We start from the raw sequence: 22,420 nt of genomic DNA, 5'->3' as shown, positions 1-22,420 counted from the left end.
AAACTGTCCAAATCTTTCCATCTGCTATATCACAGTTTATCCTGGAAGTACCTGGAATAATAGAAATACATATATCTCAAGTATCGCAAGGTTCTCATTGGATAATTCTATAAATATAATGAGAATTTAAGATTCTTTTAACACAACTAAACCAAGATAATGTCAAGTTGCCATTGTGGCATTTATTTTGTACAAATGCAAATATTTAACATGGTGCTACAAGAGAAAACAATGAGCTCAGTCATCACCACAAGGGGGCAGCGGCGTGATTAGATGAATTTCCATCCATGTACCGGTAACAGCAGTCCAGAGCTCCTTGTTCTGCCAAATGTTTAGCCCCATGTGTGTTCTTATGGAAATAAATCTCCCTTTGTCTTACACGTCATCTGTCCTTTATGCACTGCAGGTTCAGAGGAAGTCGTACAGATACTTCACAATATCAAAGTTCACCGTCCTGGAAGATAAATCACACCAAACACATTCTCAGTGAAAAAAAAAAAGTAAAAGGTCATTTCTCTGGAATACGGTAATTCAGTTTCTGTCAGGGAAGTGGGTTAAGAGATAAACCCTCACAAACCTGGATATGGCACAGATGAAGTCCAAAGAAACGGCACATTTGTACTTGGGTGCATCGAGCTGGTCGTCATGGCTGACCTGAGTCAACAGCTGTAAGGTCACCAGAGAGGAAATCTAAATGGGGACAGAGAGAAACCAACATGACTCTCTGTTCCACTTCTTTAAACACAGCTTCCCCACTCCGATGCCAAGGCAATAAATGATGAAAGCTAGTTGCTCAGATATGGGTCGAGCCTAATTTCCTAAAACCATTTCATGCTCGGGGCCATAAATAGATCTGTATTTGGCCTCAGATCCCAAAACTCATGACCACATGGGTAGAAAACTCTCTCATCTGAGACACTGTGTTTATTAGGCTTGATTTAACACAAAACAGTACTGCACTTGAACCTCGAAACATAAAGAATATCCTTTAACATCCTCTGATTACTGTAGTGTAAATTCTTTTTCATTTGCTTATCTGGCAAATGGGGGAAAAGTGTGAAATTATTTTCCATATTCTGCGGTTTCCTGAGGCTTCAGCTAACTTTGGGACTCGCAGTCAGAGAGAGAGAGAGATTACACTGCAGGACTAAATGAGGGGCAACATTAGACCACTGCAGAGCACAAGGAGAGCAAAATGGTGGCATTTAAGAGGGCAATCACAGGTACAGACACAAAGAAAATTAATTAAACCACTAATTGTTTTGGAGCACACAAATCCTCACAGATATCAAAGACAATCCTCACTTTCTCAGCAGATAAAGGCCACATCCTGAGGTAGAATGATAATAAAAAATGTGAAAGAGCTCTTGATATAAGTGCAATCATGAGGCTCTTGTGCAAAATTTGACAAAACTACATGTTTTGATCATAGGACCATTGTTGCAACTAAAGAATTTCTTCCTAATTTATTGTCAGTGTGTGGGTGCTTTTTGTACAGAGTTTGTCCATAAGGCTGTTTTCCTATTATCCTGCTCAAGGTATGCATAAATGTGGCTTTGCAGCTTAACTGAAAAAAATCTGTAATTCTCCAGTGCACATATTAGAGTCGGCTTTTCAGAGATGTAGGAACTATCTTATAAATAAAAGGATAAAACATTCACACATTAATAGATTCTGTCTTTTTCAATAACGTAATTCTACGTTTTTCATGTAAAACCCAAAGCAGACATAAATTATTATTCAAAGAAGAAACATTTGAATGTCTTTAACCTCGTCTCAAGGAGGACTAGCCGTGCAGCGTATTCTGATAGCTGAGTAAATTATGGTACAAAGGCAAACAATTAATTGTGTCTTGGCGGTAGCAGCCGGATGGACAATGACCTGAGAGAAGATGCTGGCAGTCGGTGCGACTCTGCTGTCGACCACACTGTAAAAAATGGCGAGCAAGCGGTCCAGAGGGAAGGGCTTCGGCCCCAGGAGGTGGTTACTCGTCTAGAGGAGATGGATTATTGCATAAACATTATGTGAGCAAGTTAAATCAAAAATGTATGTATGATTGGTTAGTTTGGGGTAATTACCTTCTCATTTTTCTTCAGGAAGTTTGTTTTTCTTATTTTACCGTGGTGCTGTTGGCAGAAACAAGAGGATCATATTAATTAATTCACACAAGTCAAAACAATTTGTTAATATCTTTAATTATTATAACTAAAAATGATAAAACAACCTTTAGGAAGAAGCGTTTATCTGTGCGGGCAGGGTTATACGATGCCAGATAGGCAGCAATCAAAAGGAACTTGGAGTAAAAAGGCAGTTCAACATGAGTGTGAGCTGATAAACCTTTGAAAGAAGGGAGCAAATGCAATACATCAGCATCTTTGTAAACTTGTATGCACTAATATTCTGTTTAGTGCACAGGAAAAACTGTCACAATTTCAGCCTGAATGCACAGAGCGACGGGAGCGTTCTATGGTTGAACATCTGCTCTGTCATCATCAAGTGCAGCACAGCTCAGTGTGTGTTTTACCTCTCAACGCTCCGGCTTCCTTCTCCTCCATTAGCTGCATCTGCTCCCACTGAAGACTGGAAAAAGAACAAGAAGACACCCAGAACAATCAGAGGAAACATCGTCATCAGTAATCACAGTATATTTCATGAGTGTATTTATGTAAAGAGCTCAGACCTGGACACCTCTCGAAGGTAAACCGTCTGCATGGCTTTTTTTAAATGTGGTTCGATGTTCCTCCACAGCTTGTGTGTGTCAGTCTCTTTCACTAAACGCAGAAAATAAAGCAAGAAGTGACACCATGTGAGGATTATATTTTCCATAGAAACGCAAAGAAAAACGGCAGGAAAACTATCAAACTGAAGCTGTACTGATCAATATTTCTTACAACTAGTTTCCTTATATTCTATGGAGCATTTGGCGAATTTCATTGTGTATTTACAGCCTGTAAACCCTAATTTCTGGCCACAGCAGGCAGCTGTTAAGCAAAAAAGTTTAATTAGCTGGTGGTTGAAGAACAAAGTCGAACACCAGGCGGCCGTAGTCCTGATGTTTTTTTCTTACTAGACCAAGAGGAGCCCAAAACAGTGCCAAGAAAACAAAGATTTCTGGACTTCAGAATGAGCAACATGTAAATAACACAACGGGGAAGCAGCAGCTATGAGACACCATGTGGAGAAAGAACTGTGACAGGCCAGCTCTGACGTTTTGTTTTCTCCTTTACGTTTCTAGAAGAGTGTGTTCACTTCACAGAGCTTTTGGGTCCTGCACACCTCTAAATACTTTATTTCTGTCAGGATTATAAACCATTTCTTTCTGTGCACTTGGCATTTTAGTCTTTGATTGGCAAAAGGCATCAGCTGTGTGTACTATTTTGCCTTTTCTTGCTCGCTTGTCAACAACATCCTGTTAGATGCTTGTTACCATCCTTGCAGACTTTCCAGCTTGAAAAACACAATCAGGTTCCTACAGTCATTTGCAGTAACAGCTCAGACTCTATAATGGTAATATCTACGCTGTCTAGAAATCTGGCTTTACAGTCCTCAAGTGAACATCTAGAACTGAAGGATAATGATGCTCTGTGTCTGTGAAACAGACTAATGTCACCATGACAACTTCACGTGATGAACATTTTGTTTTCAGCTTGTTTCTCTGCTACGGTGCGAACCACAGAGTCAGTGTGCAGCCCGCTTCAAAATACAGATACAGGTAAATTTAAATCAGTTATCTGTTAAATGAAAATACCCCTTCATGCTTTACCTTTCCCTTCTTCCAAAGGCTCGCAGAACTTTGAAAAGTTGAGGGCGGCCTGTTGAACACAGAAAAAGAAGAGTAATCAGAGGGAAAGAAAGTCAAAGCAATAAAAAATCTTCACTGACTTCAGAGCAAGTTGTTTTCTGACCAGGTGTCGCAGCTCTCTGAGGTCTCGACACACCGAGTAAAAGACTCCCAGCAGGATGTTGATGTAGGAGGAGTAAAACTCAGCTGAGTATGAAGGATGTCTGTCCTGGGACAAAATCTGCTGCAGCTCACCTACCAAACAGATAAAAGAGATTCAGTCTCATTTGGCTATGAAATAAAGGCTGGAAAAAAATCCCAAAATAAAACCTGTAAAAAGAAAGTATTGCCTCTCGAAAAGCAGTAACATATTCTCACATATTAGCCACAATGATTCACTCCCACAAAGAGCTGATTTCATACTTTATAATGCAATATTCCTCCACAGTGGCTGCCTGAAGTGTTAAAGCAACATCACAGGTACAAATCTCACATCTCACGCTGCATAGGCATACGTGTGTGTCATCACCATGCAGTGTGGTGGAACTGATTCATGCAGCATGCGTGATAATGATAATACCTTTACTGTAGTCTGGGAAATGGAGCAGAAGCGGCTCAAAACAGCCGGTGTTTGGTCTGAACTTGTCCCACACAATTTCACTGAGCAGGATGACGGTAACGTTGTCTTCAACCTGAGGAACAGATGTATGAATTTACAAATATCTGATACGATGGTTGTTTGGTCTAACAACTGGGTTCAACACTACAGTTTGGTGTGAGGATGTCTCCATGGTTACAGCTAGCTTGAATTTAAGTGTTTGTAACTCATGATTTGTGTATAATATTTAGTGTCGAACTGATGAGTCGATCCCAACAAAATGACAGCAGTAATTCTAATCCAGCAAAATGTGCCAGTCAGTTTCTAGCTTTAGCGCTTTCCTTTTTCAATTAATTTTTAATTGAACATCACATTTTGCTCAGAAGTATCTTTGTCTGCATTTTATAAACATTTGATGAGCAATAACTGATCTGTTTCAATCTTTCAGTAAATAAATCACATTAAAATTAAAGACTAAATAATACATGAGTGTGTTAAAACAGCTACAAAATAAAAAGCAAATGACAGATGATAATGAAAAAATAAAGTCAGAGCTTATTATGCCAACAAATAGTACTTAAAAAGGTAGTTATGCATAATATTTATTGCCTGGAAACAAGATACTGTCCATCCAACCACTACAGTGGAAACACTGGAAGTAACAACACTACACAACTGCACTGGAAATGTCCCATTTGTCTGGAGTGAGCAATGCCAGAAATGCCAATTACTGTTCATAGGTGACAGCTTAGACCTGCAGTGCAGAACTTCAGCCTCCCCCTTCTGGCAGTGAGAATATTTACTCAGGCGCTGTCAGTGGGTTTTGACTTGTGTCATCGCCGTCGATTATTACCTTTTTTATACTTTAAGAGGGCTGAACAATTTAGTTCAGCACTCTTAAAGATTAGATTTAGTTATCTAATAGCAATTATTCTGGCAGATACTGCAAAAACCACTGGATTCTTCTCCTCACATTCCCTGTCTCTCTCTCCACTGTCGTATATAATAAAGAGTTAAAAAAAAGGACCAAAAAATAACTTTGAAAAATTGTAGCCTTGGTGTTTGTATCTGGAGCATTAGGAACCTTTTCTAGTATGTTTTCAACTTTGTACCACAGGCTGCATTATGTTCTGAGGTGCTGTAGCTTACTCCATTTCTACAGTTGCTCAACTCTTAAGCTCTGACTAACCAATCTTTCTCGGTTAAGGTGAAATGCAAAGCTACCAGTGCACCACCATATTGAGAACTGATGCCAGATTCAAAACTCCAGTCCACTGAGAAACACAAAGGGATTTATCTTGTGCTGACAAGTCTAATCAGCAGTGTGTGAACTCGTTTGGCTCCAATGCAAAACACATTTATTGATAAAAGTCTCACACTCCATAAGTCTTGCTTTGTGTCATTAACAGTTAAAAACCGCCAAATATATTCAGTTTATAATGATACAACACAGAGAAAGACCTCAGAAATTAATCAAACAATTCATCACTTGAAATCTTGCAGATGATTAATTTTCGGAGGCAGTTTTAAGTGCCGCTAAAGTGCCTTAAATTGAAAAAAATTATCTGAATGAGCTCCACACAGTGAGGAAGAAGAATGTGCAGATCGATACTCAGTTTGGCAAATACATAAAACTGAGAATCAGTGCACAACAACACATCTAAGCTATCACTGGGTTGGCACTGACATTAAAACTATCTGATAAAATGTTAAGCTGGGTGGTTTTACAACACTTACGTTCAATCGCTCTGGGTTTTTTTTTAACTCAGCAAGATCTGAAAAGTTAATCAGTTTAATCTGTGCATGTCATGCCTCTCCTTCAAGTCAACCTTAGGAGAAATTCTAATAAGCATCAGGGACACAACAACTCTTCATTATCCTGTCTCCCTTCACATGTATGTAAATCTCCTTTCTAATTATCACTTCATAATCCCGTGTGGCAGTACCGAAGCAGCGTGACATTAAAAAGACAGATTCACTCACGAGCTACCTTTGAACATTTAGCTCTCACTGGAATAAAACAGAAATGATCACATAAGTCTCTTTACTCTTGATGTCTTTAATTAAAATGCTATGAGTGGTAGCCATCCTTCCTTCCTAGTAGCATTATGAAAGAGCTCCACACACTCAGCTCAAGGTCATTCGCTACAGATGAAGCTCATCCAGTCCCCCTTCATCATCCTCACAGCGCAGCGACAACAACAAAGTGGCTCACTTGATAGATAACACAAAGAGCACTTTCTCACCAATTCCTGAAGACGCAGGAGAGCAGGGAGGAGATTGGCATCGCTGTCTCTCAGAAGCTCGGCTTTTTCCATTACCTGAAAAATATATATGTACAATTCATGGCATTTATATACCTACACTGAGTAAAGTACAGGCTGTGAATGGGTGTTTGTGTTTTAAATTGCGCAAAAAAAAGAAAAAAAAGATGAAGCCAAAACACTAGATTAAACCTCCTCCTATGCTGGCTGCAAATCACACTTATTTTCTTCTGCCTAATGCATCTGGAGCTTGTCTAGTATCTATCTACATATGTTATGACTACTAATCATATCATCATACAAACATGTAGGTGGCATGGGCAAAGAATAAATAATTTGACATGCTGTGGATGAGGATCACTTGGTGTGCCAAGCGAGCAGTGATTTTCTGGCAGAGCATAAAGTGCACGGCACTCACAAGGTATCGTGTCTGTTTGGCGGGAGACTGCGAGCGCTGCTGCCTGTAGATGCGTACGAAGTCAGACAGGGAGGGACTGCGGGGGAGCAGCGAGGCGGCATCGCAGCCAAAGAAGGACAGCAGCACTTGTTCAAACAGCAACGCTACAGAGACGCATTCGACACAGCTGACGGTGGCGTGATGCAGCTGCAGAGAGAGGGAATGATGAAAGAGGGTCAGTTTGATGTCTGTGGAGGTAACGCACACCTTCACATCAATCTTCTGCCTTTGCTGCACGCTGAGCACGACAATCTGCACGGAATGGAACGACAAATAAAGTGTCACAGATCTCCTCTGCTGCAGTTTGGTGTCATTTAATAAAAATAATGTGAAGCAAAATAATCAGCAAACATAAGTTAGTTAAGCAAATCATTTTGAAAACTGATCATTTCAGCCCTTTTTTTAAAAAACAAAATAATAAATACTTTCTGGTTCCTGCTTCTTTTTGTCTTTTATGTTTAAGCTGAATAAGATGTCACTTTGAAGGGTGTTTTTTTCACAATTTTTTGACATTTATAGGCCAAAGTGCTGTCACAATTTTGTACTTTCAATAGAAGGTAGTATTTCTAAGGACAAAGCACTTCCCCAGTGGTCCAATGAAAAAACTCTGCAGGCCCTAAATGCTTTAAATGTTTCAGGTTGATGTAAAGTCAAATGCGTCAGTGAGTCAAACTCTATAATGTGAAGGTCATGTCTAAGATTTTACATGTTGGCTGCCTTGTGTGACTGTCACCCTTGTGTGGTAATTCTACATCATGTTTAATTCTGCTACCTCGAGTGCATAATGAACAGAAACTTGTCTTAAAAAGATGATACTGAAAATCAAAACAGAAAATCTGAGAGCAAAAAATGCAATTAGATATACTTTAACAGATCATTCAGCCCTTTTGGTCACCTGACAGCAAATATGTCTCTCACCTCCAGTTCCTTCAGTAAAACGTGCAGCACGTGACTCTTCCCTGAGGCCCGATGACCGTAGATGAAGATTGAAGGGTAGCTGTACTGCTGCGGCTGGAGGAACAAAATCCATTACCTTTATTCCCAACTTCATTTAACCATTTAATCACGATCGATAACAAATTAAACAAACAAGTTCTCCCTCTATTGGCTTTTATAACCACACTGCAAACTAATGTGAGCTATATTCTTTCTTCATCTAATTAAATCCAGAGTGGTTGTCAGTTATCCTGCTAATAGTCACTCAATTTTCTTAACAAATTGATTTAATTGAAAAGCTTCCACTATGCTGTTCTAACACCAGAGATCTAATCACGAATGATTAAATTTCCTACAAACAAAATAAGCCTATTTAAAGGTCCCAGACAGTCAAATGTGTCTTTAAATGTTTGAGAATGACACAAATCAATCAGCCACAACATTCAAACTACCTGTACATCCTTGTAAAACAGGCAACTTACACTAGATATGTTGAAAAACTGAAGTCTGTATTGCACATCTAGTAGTAAAACGTTTTAAATGAAATACATAGATGCATATTTATACTTTCCAGGTTTTTCCAATGACAAAGGAGGCCCAGGTGCAATTTTAGACTTACTAACCAAGTCATTGAACTTTTGAATGTAAAACACTATTTCAGGCATAAATTATTAATCAACGTGGACTATGTTTGTACATGTCTGAACAAGAGGATCATTCATGTTGCACATTTTGGAGCTTGTCTAGCTTAATAGTCTTGGGACACATCCACCTTGTCCTGATACTACAGCTAAACTCATGTACCTGACAGGACCAGCCTTCATACCTCTCCCATGAGCGACAGCAGCAGTCCAGCCTGGACCTCTCTGCAGGGCAGCTGCTCTGCGACCCTCCGCAGCTTCTCCTCGTCGTATCCCGGGTGCTGTAACAGCGCCGTCATCCCGCTCTTCTTACTACAAACGCCGTTTAAAGCTGCGCAGGGCTCAGCTAAAAACAACACAGTCAACGTTAGCTTAGCTTTCAGTTACAGACCGTTCAACTTAACGAGGCTGCGGGCGACAAAAGTCCGTCGTTCAGTCAAAAAAAACATGTCAGTCGAGAAATAACGTCGTACTACTAACTGCGAGTACGATGAGCTACTGTAGAAACACCCATACCTGAAAATAAAGCCTTTAACAACCTTAAAATGTACTTTAACGTCCGTTTAGAAACACACCGGAGTTTCGCGCGCGCCTTCAGATTACGTCTACTCCGTCATTACGTACCAGCCAATCACAAGTGAGCCATGAATTATGGGTAACGTAGTTTTAAACCCAAAACGCACAAACTAGTAACAGATTGTATATATAAATTTTTTTAAAAATGTTGTGGATTTTAAGAGAAATATAATTATACAGTCGGTTATATGTGCAATAAGCTTTTCTTCCTGAATGCTGCATGTTGATATTATATGTTTTTACACACTTCCAAGCATACATTTTACTTTATGAGGAATATCAAGTGTGGACTAGGACAAAAAAAAGACACCATGCAGTTCCGGTCTATACGGTCCCCACACCCTAATTTTAAACAGCAATACTATACAAGATAGTACAGGGTTCCCACTCGTTCCCTGAAATTATTTTCCAGGACTTTTCCAGGACATTTTTAGTCGGTACAGACACACGTTATCACATCATACACTAATACATTCCCGTCCCCCTGATTCTTTGGAAGTGTTCTTTACTACAGTTGTAACTTGCATTTACCCAGATTGTTTCTATATTTATTACTCAGACATTTGATGTGCAGTCTGTGGGTATAATTTATCTATGAAAAATAATTATGACAAATGTATCATAGAATAATGCAAACACACCCACAAATTACAGCGTAGCACTTCACTAGCATGACAAACTGGAGTTACAGTGTTCAATTGGGTAATTCCCAACTCAACTTTTTGTTAGGTAGAATATACCATCAGATCAGGATGGTATTTTCTTCCAAACCAACTTCTCAGGTCCACATTCGAGGTGTAATATTCCTCCATACTAACTTTTTTGGTCTACATTGAAGGATTTTTTCTAAACCACCCCTTTGGGTCTATATTTGAGGTTTTAGGTGGAATATTCCTTTTAACCAACCTAAATTTCATGTTTTGATCATTATAAAGTGAGAAACCTCAATCCAGAATCCTCATAATGATGTTTGAGATTTATGCTGCTGTTATTTGTTTAGTCCAGACTAAATGACAGCAATCCACAACTGTAATTTTATTTCAGGAATCAGTTATTAAATGTCAAAACAATCCATGTGACTCTAAAAACTCAACAGCTTTACAAACTCTAAGATTAAACTCTCCACAATGATCCAAAATAAGTTGGACTTTTACATGAGACCTTTAATTATTCTTCATCTACTTCCTGAAAAGTTTGGTCAATAAAAAAGACAAAAACTAATATTTTCAGCTGAACTAAAGACAGACTTTGTGATTTTTCTGCTCACATGTTGTGTTGTTGTAAACTTACTCTTTCAAATAAATACCCTGCTAACCCCCTGGAAACCAGCATTTGTCCTGTTTTTGTGTTGCTCCTTGGTGACCCTAGACAACCAGGTTGTAATGTTTTTTGAGCAACACACCATACTATGACGTTTTTACAATGATGGTTCTACTATGGAACCAGTTTGACATGTTCAGGTGTTCTTTGTGTGAAAACTCAGCGATTTCATGCATCAGAAGGTGGTTTTCAACTTTCTTTGTTTTTTTTTTTTTAAAGTTATTTTTTTGGCCTTTTATCGGCTTTATTGGATAGGTGCAGTGTGAGAGAGACAGGAAACAGGAGAAGAGTCAGGGGAAGACATGCAGCAAAGGGCCGCGAGCGGGAATCGAACCCGGGCCAGCTGCGTCGGGGACCAGCCCCTGTACATGGGTCGCCTGCTCAACGCGTTGAGCTATACGGGCGCCCTCAACTTTCTTCGTTAACTTTCTGCTTCAACTTTAAACTAAATTTCCTTCACTAACCCAGCACTCTGGACTTCCAGTAAGCTGTGTTCCTATTGGCTGTCCAGGTGGCTGCTTGGTATTATCAGGAACACCTGAGCAGCTTGGTGTTATCAGGAACACCTGAGCAGCTCAGTGTCTTCCTGCTTTATTTAGCTGCAGACAAACATTTCCTCTGCTTCTCCACCACTGAACTGGGTTTGGCTCCATTGCTTTAGTTTGTTCTTTAGGTGTTGGCTTGCAGCTTCCAGCAGTAAAATCATCTTTAATGTGTTTCTTGGTGTGTTTGAGGGCTTTGTACTGGATAGTTGTCTTGGTAAATGTGGTTCTTTAGCCACAGTTAGCACATGGTGCTAATGTGTGCAGTGATTAGTGGATTTGTTGCAGCTGAGTTGTGTCTTTATCTTGGCTGCAGTGAGTCTTTAGAGGTTTTTGGTCAGACACATTCTGTATTCTTGTTTGAGAACCAACGTTGGTTGTCCAGAAGGTAAGAGTTCCTGTACTGATTCTCTGTTCTCAGAGGTTCTCTGGTAGGCTGCAGGAGACTTTAGCGTTTGGGTTGTGTTAGTTTGGTTTTTGTACAGTTTCATTTGGACGACTATCTTGAGGCTCCTCCATGTGGTTTAGTGAGGTTTTCTGGAACAGTTCTACAAAGCAACCTGCAGCAGAAGAGACTTTGAGAGTTTTTAGGAAGTTCTGGAGACCAGACTTTAGAGCAGCAGAAACATTTGTCAGCAGTTTGAGCAGGAGAAGGTGAGCTTCAGAGTAGAAATGAGACGGAAACCTTCTTGACCTGTGTGGTGAGGTCCTGTACCAAGAGTTTGAGCAGGTTGTGAAGAGTCTGTAGTTCTTTGGTCTGAAAGCACAAGAAGAGTCGACTCATTAAAGGAGAAAACAGGAGATATTGTTGGTTCTTCTGTCGCTCTGCAGTTTCCTTAGACTGAATATCGAGTTTATATTTTAAATGATTTACCATGTGAGCCCAAGAAGACTTGAATAAACTCCCTCCATCCCCTGGACACAACACATTTTATTACCATGTTAAATCTTTTTTTAAAAATGTTTTTGAGCTTTAATCAGAGTTTTAGCATAGTTTTTTTTCTCTTTGCTTGTTTAGTTTTGTCATCTGTGTGAAAGGTGCTAAACAAATAAAGTTGAATTGATAAACTGAATAATTGACTAACTCATGATTGTGACAACAGAAGTATTTTCATTGTGATTTAAGGGTTTGTTTCATTTTTAAGGTTGGGGTTAAAATCTTGACAGAAAAAAAAGATTAAATAAATAAACTACAGTAAAAAAGCAATTAAATTAAAGGAAAAAAACATTTAATGTAATAAAAATTTAAAAAGAAAATTAAACATTAAATTACAATTACATACAATTAAATTATATTTAACAGACAAAATATTTAATTAATTAAATAGAAGATACAAAACATGTAATTATGAAATTAAACAAATTTTTAAACAAAAATATTAAACATTAAAGATGAAATGTTTTAGATAATCAAACATGTAAAAAATACAATTAAATGAGAAGAATATTAAACATATAAAAAGTTACAAACCATTTAAACAGATTATTAAACCTTTAAAAAGACAAAACATTGAATTAAAAATTTAAATGTTTTACTAGAAAATTAAATCTTGACAATAAAACTTTAAATAGGAATTAAACAGAAAATACAATGAGGCATTTAAAAAGAAAATTAAACATTAAAAGGTGGTAAAACATTTTAAAAGAAAAACCTGAACAAATATTTAATCGAAAAACTTAAACATTGGAAAAGAAAAGGAAATTTTTTAAACAAGCCGATAAAACATTTGAAAAAACAACAATTAAACATTAAACAGACAAAACATTTCGAAGTCAAATCGGACATTAGAAAAGTATAAACGCTGAGAAAAGAGCAAAACTAAACATTTAAGAAGAATCAAACTAAAGACAAAACCACCAATTAAACTTTAGAACATCAAATTAAACAGAAGAGACAATAAAATGATCAAAAAGAGCAAAAACAGATAAAGGTCTAAAAGTGTTTTCTAGTCTGAAATGAAAACATCAAGTTGTTTCTTCAAACATTTCCTCTTTCTATGTTCTTGGTTTGATTGTGGACAGATTTACTAAGAACTCATTTCAGAAAACTGATTTCCAGATAAAGTCTACTAGTAGTTGAAGGCATTTATCAAACTAATGTTACCTTCTGATCTCCACAAACTTTACTGTTCAGTGAAGAGAATCAAAGTTTGTTGAGGATTTCTAAAAAACCCACAGGTGAAGGTCTGAAAAGAACTCAGATGGATGGTCTAAATGTGAAATCAAGACTCATGGTCACAAGTTTTAAGGTTTCTGTTAACCAGAAAGTTCAAACTAACAGAGAAGTACTGAGAAACTTTTAAAATTTCAGTCCTGAGACTGTCAAAAGGTTCAAACTAACAGAGAACTACTCAAGAACTTCAAGGTTTTCAGTCCTCAGACTGTCTAAAAGCTCAAACTCACAGAGAACTACTCAAGAACTTTTAAGATTTCAGTCCTCAGACTGTGGAAAGGTTCAAACTAACAGAGAACTACTGAGGAGCTTCGAAGATATCAGTCCTTGGACTGTCTCAAAGTTAAATCTAACAGAGAACTACTGTGGGACTTAGAAAATTTCAGTCCTCAGACTGTCTGAAGGTTCAAACTAACAGAGAACTACTGTGGGACTTAGAAAATTTCAGCCCTCAGACTGTGTGAAAGCTCAGGTCCTGAGGACTCGGGAGGTGGGGAGGCTTTGGAAAGTCTTGGAACTGAGGGTTCAACCCTCCAGCACAAAGGCTGAAGTCCAACCTCCTGAGAAAAAACGGTCGAGTCTAGACCTGAAAAAAAAAAAACTCGAAAACGACAAAAAATAGATGATAAATGCGCAAAAAAAAGAAGAATTAGTATCTGAGCGAATAGCTCAGGGGGATAAGAGGAGAGACTACAGAGTGGAAGGTCGCAGGATCGAGACCCGCCAGTGGCAATTTTCTTTCTTTGTCTTTGTCAGGATTTTCAAAAAATTTGAGAAGGGTCTGGTCTTGAACCAGCGACCTGCAGCTCCATAGGCAAATCCTTAACTCACTGAGCTACAGATCAGATGAAAAGACATAAATTCGTCGTCCCTTTGGCATCGTAGTTCCTGAAGTGACCACATGGGTGGAGCCAAGGCGGAGCCTGGGTGGAGTCAGGGCGGAGAGTAGGCGGGGATGTGGGTGGGGGAGTAGAGGGGGAGGCCGCCACCCACCTCCCCGCCTACTCTCCGCCCTGACTCCCCCCACCGCCCACCACACCTTCCCCCGCCCGGCGAGTTTTTCGAGTCTCCACGAGTTCTTCGAGTCTCCACGAGTTCTTCGAGTCTCCACAGGTTTTCCCGAGTTTCTGGAGTTTCCACCAGGTCGGAGGCAGAACAACTTGTCATGAAGAGGTGTTGAAGTCGGCCAGGATGGACTGACTTTTTACAGCGACTAGAAGGACGACGACGAGAAGAGCAGGTCTTTAACCACCATCCATAAAATCCATGGAGTCGCTCCAGAGAAATGAAGGGAGGTCAACTTTTATCAACCTCCATCCAGATGTTCAACTTCATATCTTTACTTGGACATTTTTAGCACCACAAACCTTTAGTATCACACTTTATTATCATTTATTAGGACTTTAATGGAATCCACCAGCAGATTTAGTTTTTGTTGACAAACTTTATTCTTGTCATCGTGGGACTGCAGCATTTAAAACTGTTCCTTCTATTTGACCTCATGTTTATTAGTTTTAGTGGAAAAAGTTATTTTAATTGTCGATTAATCTCTTAAAAACCAAATAATAACTTTGGTTAGTCAAGAGCTTTAAATTTCTTACTCTGTCAAAATTATAAAAATAAAGCGTCTTGAGACAATTTGACCTGTAACTGGAGTTATATAAATAAAATTGAATTAAAATTGTATGTATCTTGTAATGTTGGAGTAATTCAGCCATATATGTTGGAAAACACATTTTCTTTGTCCATTAATCTGTCGTTTTCTCCAGTAATTCATTTCTTGTTTTGGTATATAAAATGTCAAACCCAAATATATTCAGTTTACCGTCATCAAAACCAAAAAGATTTACATTCATGATGCAGGAATCAGGCAGTTTTTCACTTTTTATCTTAGTTTAGTCAGAAAGATAGTTGATAATGTGTGAATTGTTGCAGCTTGTCAGCCGTAGAAGGTTTTAATCTTTGGGGCCGAGTGTCAGAAAACATTTAGAAACCAACATCAACAAAACACTCAACAAAGATTTGAACATTAAAGGGAAATCCAACTTTTGCATGACAATGTCTAATTAAAGGACATTAATTTCCAATGTAAATGTGTGATATTCATCCTCTGGAGCTTTCTCTTCACATCGTCTTCCACCTGGACTGGTTTGGTTGGGAGCATGTGCAACAAACATTTGAAAAACTGAACTTTAACATCAATGAATGACAGTGAAGTTTAATCTCTACATAAATGAGACTGAGTCTGGATGTGCTGCTCTGTCATTAATTCCTAAGTTTAGGGAAAGTTAAAACAAAAGAGGACAGTTCAGATAAGACTTGAGAATGAACTGATTCTGAACAAACATCTCAGACTTTCTCAGCTTCAGCACCTACAGCAAGATATTTTACCAACAAGCAACTCAAGAGATCCAGAAGTTGGAGAAAGTTAGCTTTAGCTGAGCCAAAGAACATGTGCGATGCTAACCTAGCAAACATTTCAGACTTTTCTCTGTGAATTCTGAGAAATAATTTCCTATTTTATGACAGAGCTACACATCTTAACTCAGTCTCATTAAAACAGACTCTAATTCAGTGTCATCCATCCATATTAAAGTGCAGTTACCCAAAATGTTTGTTGCATGAGCTCCAACAAAACCTGTCCAGGTAGAAGGCCACTTTGACAAACAGGAAGTGGAAGATTCCAAGCAGATTTATTGAAGGCGGAACTGGACTGTACTAAGTGTGGTCGAGTATAAAGGGGTGTTTTGTGGGTTTTTAAGGCTGATAATGATTATTTGTGAGACATCTGGAGTATATTCATTTGGATATTCACTTGTAGTAAATGAAAGTATTTAAAATCTTGGAGTTAAACTTACAAGAACACAAACTCTAACAGAAAACTTTGTTGATACGTTTTTGTTTTGTTTACAGATGTTAAGTTAAAGGAGTTTTATTCATGACGTATAACCAATCAAATCACTCCAGAAGACAGAGCAACCACAGGTAGATTAAGGTTCACAGCCAAAGTAGCACCATTTTTAAATGTATTTATTACCGTAAATCAGTAAAAAATAAAATACTGATAATCAGTAAATCAGTCAGCCCACAATTACTACAATTCTACAATGAATGTCTCTTTCCTTTGACTTGTTATTTGTACAAGCTACAATGTATATTATGGTGTTTTTTCATACCAAAGGCTATACTATGATGTTTTCTAAGAGACATACTCTGTTCTGGCTCTGGGTCGCTGCACTCCTCCTCTGTTGTTTTCTGGATTGTACTCAGCTTCATGCCTTCGTCCACCAGGCCTCCGTTGACTCGTCCCGCCTGCCGTCTCTGGAGCTGAAGCTGGATTGGAACAGACCAAAGTACAGTCCAATCACGATGCCAGCTGCCTCTCAAAAGGCTCCTTCATCTGGCAGGTGGCAGCACTTCTTCTGAGGGGAAGCTGAGCTGGCCCGGCAGAACTTTGGAGATGTGTTCCAGTGGTTGGTGGATGTGTGGGGAGATAGAGAGGGACCTTTGAATTGTTCAGAAAGGAAAACAGGGAACCCATTGGTAGTTTTAGTTTAGGGTGCTACTGCGGTGTGTTTTTGGGTTTTAAGAGGTGAACAGGAAGAGTTTTTTTCGTACTGATTATCTTTTACTTTGTTCCTGCTTAGAATGCCCATCAATGTCAACATGAAGTTCACTTTTAGTTCTGTTGATTTATTTTTATTTTACTAACACCCATTTGTTTTTAACCCCCTCACATGTTGTGTTGTTGTAAACTTACTCTTTCAAATAAATACTTGTCTAACCCTCTGGAAACCAGCGTTTGGACTGTTTTTGTGTTGCTCCTCACCTACTGACAGCTGTGGACTAAAGGCTATACTGTGATGTTTTTAGAGCGACATGCTATACAATGATGTTTGTTGGGCGACACGCTATACTATAGGCTTTTTTAATTGACATATTACTGTGACTTTTTTTGTTTACTTTGTTTTTGTTGTTTTTAGCAACATATTATAAGCATTTGAACAGTTTTAAAAATTACTATACTTTTACTTGCGCAATGAAATATTATTCTATGGCATTTTTTAGATGACATATTATACTCTGATGTTTTCTTGAATTACATACTATTTTGACAATATATTGCACTATGACATTTTTTGAACCACATATCATACATGACAATTTTAGGCAACATCCTATCATTTTGCGTTTTTGAACCACATAGTAATCTATGGGTTTTTTTTGCCGACATGCTGTACTATGAACTACAGGCCATATTATGTTATTCTTGAGTAAAGTATACTATACTTTGACATTTTCTGAACTACATCCTATACTATGGTGTTATACACAGAGTGCTTTGGTTACATGTTGATTTATAATCTAGATTTTTTTTCTGTTTTGTTTTTTGACAGGATTACCACAGACCTGACTGTGAACACCGTTGACACCCACCTCAGGGAGATGCTGCCTAAGATCTCAAGGCTGCTTGGTCGTGGTCTTTCTGGCACGTACTCTTCCAAGATGAGCCGGGAAGTTAAACACTCATGGAATGACACCAGGTCTAAGCCGACAAACCTGCCCAGCCCTGTCAAACTCATCAGGTTTAAAATGACTACTGCAGAGCACCCACTCATCATTTGCAGCAAACCCCTCTCTCCTCAGAGCTGCTTCCAATTCCTCCTCAACACAAAGTCTCTGGGAAACCTACATGGAGAAAGAAAAGCAGACAGAGAAGTAATTAAGTCTGTACACAACATATTTAAAAAGAAATCATGCTAATAAATTAAGTACAAAGAACCAAATTAGCCAATACACTGGAGACCAAAGTTATTTAATTTGATTAGTATAACCTTGTTTAGTAACATTTCAATTATTTGAGAGCAGTCCTAAAGAACTGCCTGTAATCCCAATCATAAAATGGGTTTGGTGGAAGAACATAGATGGTAATCTGGATATACATGAGTTAGGATTTATAACTACTATTGGTAGTATTGGTGGTAGTAATAAAAATGTGACTACTACTAGTAGTAGTGGTAGTTCACTAACTACTGCTGCTGATACTGACACTGCTACTACAACTTGTAATACTATTACAAATGCTGATACTACTTCTACGACTCTAACAGCTGTTTATACTACTACTGCTGCTTGGACTTTTAGTATTACTACTACTGCTTGTACAACTATACTACAGCTACTATTAATCGTCTGGTATTTGGTTGTCAAGCTGCTAGCTCGCATTAGTGTCTTGCTGGTGGCTAACTAGTTAGCTCTCATAGACTGGAAGCTCTCAACAAGATTTAATAATGAAAAAAGAGCCAAAAACTATTCTTACCTATGAAAAATTATTCTAAGTTTCCTTGTCTCAATCGTACGACGCAGTGTGCAATTGTATGCAGCACAGTGAGCCGGCATACTTCTTGTTTCCGTTTTCACGCTGTCTACATCAACAGAATGCACTGAAACTTTGCCCCCACTAGCTTAGCCTCGCCGTAGCATGCAGATCAAACTACGTATTCATATCTATGAGCGCTATTATATATATATTATATATTTATTATATGCCTTAATGTTGCCCAGAAGTTAAGGTGACAACAGACATGCATGCGCATAACTTTTGCATTGACAGGGGGAGGATAAATATTTTTCCAGGATAAGTTAATCGTTTCCAGGACATTTGACCTTTTTTTCTCATTTTCCATATGTTTTCCATGACTGGAAAATTGGTCAATCCTTTTCCAGATTTTACAGGTTTTCCAGGACGCGTGGGAACCCTGTAGTAGAGTTGTAAAACAATATCACAACTATTAATTATGTCAATCTGATACTGTGTTCTTTCTTTCTTTGTGTTTAACAGCACTCACTCAGAGATACCTGCAGTAAGATCCCCATCCAGAACTATATGATCACTGTGATTGATAATATTTTTGTCATAATAATGCTTACAAAAATCTCAGTATGCAACCATTTTCCTCACTGGGTTACATCACACTGAACATGAAGCAGAAGAAACACATCTGCACACCCTGTACTCCATACCTCACAGGTCAAGAAACTGAATCTGTGTTGTTCAAGGAAAGGACGAAGGGCTCAAGTAAGGCATGCAGAGATAGATAGATAGATAGATAGATAGATAGATAGATAGATAGATAGATAGATAGATAGATAGATAGATAGATAGATAGATAGATAGATAGATAGATAGATAGATAGATAGATAGATAGATAGATAGATAGATAGATAGATAGATAGATAGATAGATAGATAGATAGATAGATAGATAGATAGATAGATAGATAGATAGATAGATCCTAACTTGTGCAGCTCATGTTTCATGCTCTCTATATACATGTTGGAACAGCGCCACCAGCCCATTGACTCTGTGATGTGGCTGAAAGTGGTACTGCACGATGCCTGTCGCCTTGACAACCGACTCTTACGCGTTTCAATCTACCTGATCAGAGGTGATATTAAATCATAACATTACAGCATTCTACACAGCAGAACTTCCTGTTACCCACAACCCAATCGGGCTCCTTCAGCCGATTCAAGTAGTCTAGCATGAAAAGTAAAGCAAAGAAAACGATGAAAACTGGACTTCGGAAGGACTTCACATTATGCACACAATGTTTCATGACTCTTTGTTTTCAACATATCTGTGTGAAAATCACTATCTGGTGTCGCTCAATTTCCCAATCGTTACTTCAAATTTATTAAACGAGGCCTGTTTTAAATTGTCACTCTGTTAGACCTATTGTCTGTCTCTCTGCTTAAACAGTTAAAATGGTGCATTTTCGCTTTCCATAGGGGTAGATGGGTAATTTATCAGTCAGACCTGAATCAGGAATCTATCAGCAGCCTCAATTTAGCGTTAACATGCTAACGTCACCTAATCACAGCCTCACTTTCAAACATTTCTTTCGTTATATCCGGTAAGCGAGCGGTTAATGACTCGCGCTTATAAGACAGAGATCGAAAGATCGAAACCCGTTAAGACAAATAAAACAAATTTGACTCGTTACTTTCGCTTTGATCGCAATCTATCTGCAGATATCTGCTTGAGTGTTGTTGAGAAAAAATAAGAGTGGTGATCCACCTACAGATTGCAGAAATAACATAATGTATACGTAAACAAACCTACATATAATGTCTACATTCTTCTCAAGCACTTTCAGATTTGTGTGTCTGAAAACCAGTGGCCTGACTAAACAGTGAACTACGACAGAGACTAAATTATTTTATTAATTTCTAACAATTAAAACAGTATTTTGACTGTTTTCATATATAAAAGTCCACAGTCTAGATATTAAAACAAAATGAAGCTGAAACCTTTCCTTTTGTGAATTTCAAGGAGGAGCTTAATTTAGTGCATCTGTCTGCAATCATACAGAGAATCAGAGGGAATTCGTTTCTCTATTTTATTCTTTTAAATGAATGTGTCGGTTTAAGGTTTCGCGCGTTCCTGGGATAATACGTCAGCCTGGGATTAAGGGATGTGGGCTGGCCCTGTAATATCCGAGGCGATCCTCCAACTCTAATTCAATCGGAGCTCAGCTGCGGTTGTTGCTCCGTCGGTGTCGAGAAACCCACGGACCGCTTCTCATCCACAGACACTCGGGACAACGGAGGAGGCTCATTTTTACATAAACGTGAGGACAGATGCAGCTTCAGTCTTCTGAACGGACGGTTTGTGGAGGTTGATTTTTCCGGAGCGCACGTTTCGTTTCTGCAGACTAATGAATGGGAAATCAGAAGACCTTGCCACGGATGCGAGAGCGCAGCGATGCTCTGTGTCCAACTGACTGAATAAGAAGAAGAAGACATCGAGCCAGCAGGAGAAGTTGAGCAAAGAATACAGCGTTCAGATGAGGCAGATGTGAGTTTGCTGAGGTGTACAGATCCAGATCCCCCCTCACAGACCGGAGGATGGTCCCCGGGGCCCCCAACACCACCACCATGCTGCCCGCGTCCGAAGCCGCCAAGATCTACCAGACCAACTACGTGCGCAACTCCCGCGCCATCGGCGTCCTGTGGGCCATCTTCACCATCCTGTTCGCCATCGTCAACGTGGTGTGCTTCATCCAGCCCTACTGGATCGGGGACGGCGTGGACACCCCTCAGGCGGGCTACTTCGGTCTGTTCCACTACTGCATCGGGAACGGGCTGTCCCGGGACTTGACCTGTCAGGGCAGCTTCACCGAGTTCAGCAGCATCCCGTCCGGCGCGTTCAAGGCTGCCTCCTTCTTCATCGGCATGTCCATGGTGCTGGTCCTCACCTGCATCGGCTGCTTCGCGCTCTTCTTCTTCTGCAGCACCGGGACCGTGTACAAGATCTGCGGCTGGATGCAGCTGGCGGCAGGTAGGAGACTCGGACCACAGGTGGAAGTCCAGGAAACAGGTTCTGGTCTGTCTGGGAGGTCCAGGGCTGAGATCATAGTGTTCATGTCATTATCATATCTGTGATTCTCATCTTTATATATATATTTTTATATATATATATATATATATATATATATATATATATATATATATATATATATATATATATATATATATATATATATATATATATATATATATATATATAAAAAGAAGCATTTGCATATTTCCAATGTAAGTTGAAATGCAAGCACAAAGCTATATAATATATATATATATATATATATATAAATATATATATATATATATATATATATATATATAAAAACATCTGGATTTTTAGCCATAAATTGCAGATGTTGCTTTTTTTTATATGCATCATTTTCCACTTTCTTGGAATTTTCTTCAAATTCACAGAAATTACTTGAAATTCTCAAAAATTGCTGCTTATATCCTCATTTCCTTACATCTCAATTATTGTCAAGTTTGGTGCAAAAACACAAGAAAATGGCCTAAAAATCCAGATGTTTCGCTCTTTTTTTCAGCTCATATTTTATGATCACTCTTCTTAACATTGCGCATGTCTCAGGTGGAAGTTGAGAAAACAGTTTCTGGGGAGGTCCAGGGCTGAGATCACTCAAGAGTTCATATCAGTGAAGCATCATATATTCATAGCTAAAAATCCAGATGTTGCTTTTTTATACACATTTTTCTCCACTTTCTTGCAATTTTCTTGAAATTCACAGAAATTTACTTGAAATTCTCAA

At 38.7% G+C, this 22,420-nt stretch overlaps 2 protein-coding genes and 1 long non-coding RNA gene across 3 annotated transcripts in view; 1 reads left to right on the top strand and 2 right to left on the bottom strand.

Annotated features, from left to right (window-relative positions):
- Window positions 1–162: 162 nt before the first annotated feature.
- orc5 (origin recognition complex, subunit 5) lies at window positions 163–9,322 on the bottom strand. Its single transcript, XM_023293291.3, has 15 exons — window positions 9,194–9,322; window positions 8,863–9,023; window positions 8,019–8,111; window positions 7,062–7,247; window positions 6,626–6,700; window positions 4,362–4,473; window positions 3,906–4,036; window positions 3,764–3,812; window positions 2,681–2,771; window positions 2,525–2,580; window positions 2,225–2,337; window positions 2,079–2,126; window positions 1,882–1,992; window positions 578–690; window positions 163–454 (listed from the first exon to the last, which is right to left on the bottom strand). Exons 2-15 carry the CDS (start codon window positions 8,974–8,976, stop codon window positions 409–411), a joined length of 1,338 nt encoding a protein of 445 aa, XP_023149059.2. The 5' UTR covers window positions 8,977–9,023; window positions 9,194–9,322; the 3' UTR covers window positions 163–408.
- A 6,746-nt stretch (window positions 9,323–16,068) lies between these two features.
- The window catches only part of LOC118470341 (uncharacterized), a 48,204-nt gene continuing 41,852 nt past the window's right edge, over window positions 16,069–22,420 (bottom strand). The window contains exons 7-8 of the long non-coding RNA XR_008600245.1: window positions 17,726–21,699; window positions 16,069–16,793 (exon numbers count right to left, since the gene is read on the bottom strand). This is a non-coding gene — a long non-coding RNA (uncharacterized LOC118470341). The remainder of the gene's footprint in view (window positions 16,794–17,725; window positions 21,700–22,420) is intronic.
- Window positions 21,201–22,420, top strand: part of lhfpl3 (LHFPL tetraspan subfamily member 3) — a 51,451-nt gene continuing 50,231 nt past the window's right edge. Inside the window, exon 1 of the mRNA XM_023271017.3 lies at window positions 21,201–21,633. Coding sequence (XP_023126785.1) covers window positions 21,201–21,633 — 433 coding nt within the window. The remainder of the gene's footprint in view (window positions 21,634–22,420) is intronic.

This window comes from Amphiprion ocellaris, chromosome 21 (assembly GCF_022539595.1).
Source record: "Amphiprion ocellaris isolate individual 3 ecotype Okinawa chromosome 21, ASM2253959v1, whole genome shotgun sequence".
Classification (NCBI taxonomy): domain Eukaryota; kingdom Metazoa; phylum Chordata; class Actinopteri; family Pomacentridae; genus Amphiprion; species Amphiprion ocellaris.
Note: the sequence above shows the minus strand (reverse complement) of the source record. Positions and strands in the feature narration are given on the sequence as shown.

Coding starts and splice junctions, on each gene's coding strand:
- orc5 (XM_023293291.3), bottom strand. CDS start 8,976: ATGACGGCGCTGTTACAGCACCCGGGATACGACGAGGAGAAGCTGCGG. Junction 2,127..2,224: donor ATAAACGCTTCTTCCTAAAG/GTTGTTTTATCA, acceptor TTCTGCCAACAG/CACCACGGTAAAATAAGAAA. Junction 455..577: donor TTCATCTGTGCCATATCCAG/GTTTGTGAGGGT, acceptor TTTATCTTCCAG/GACGGTGAACTTTGATATTG.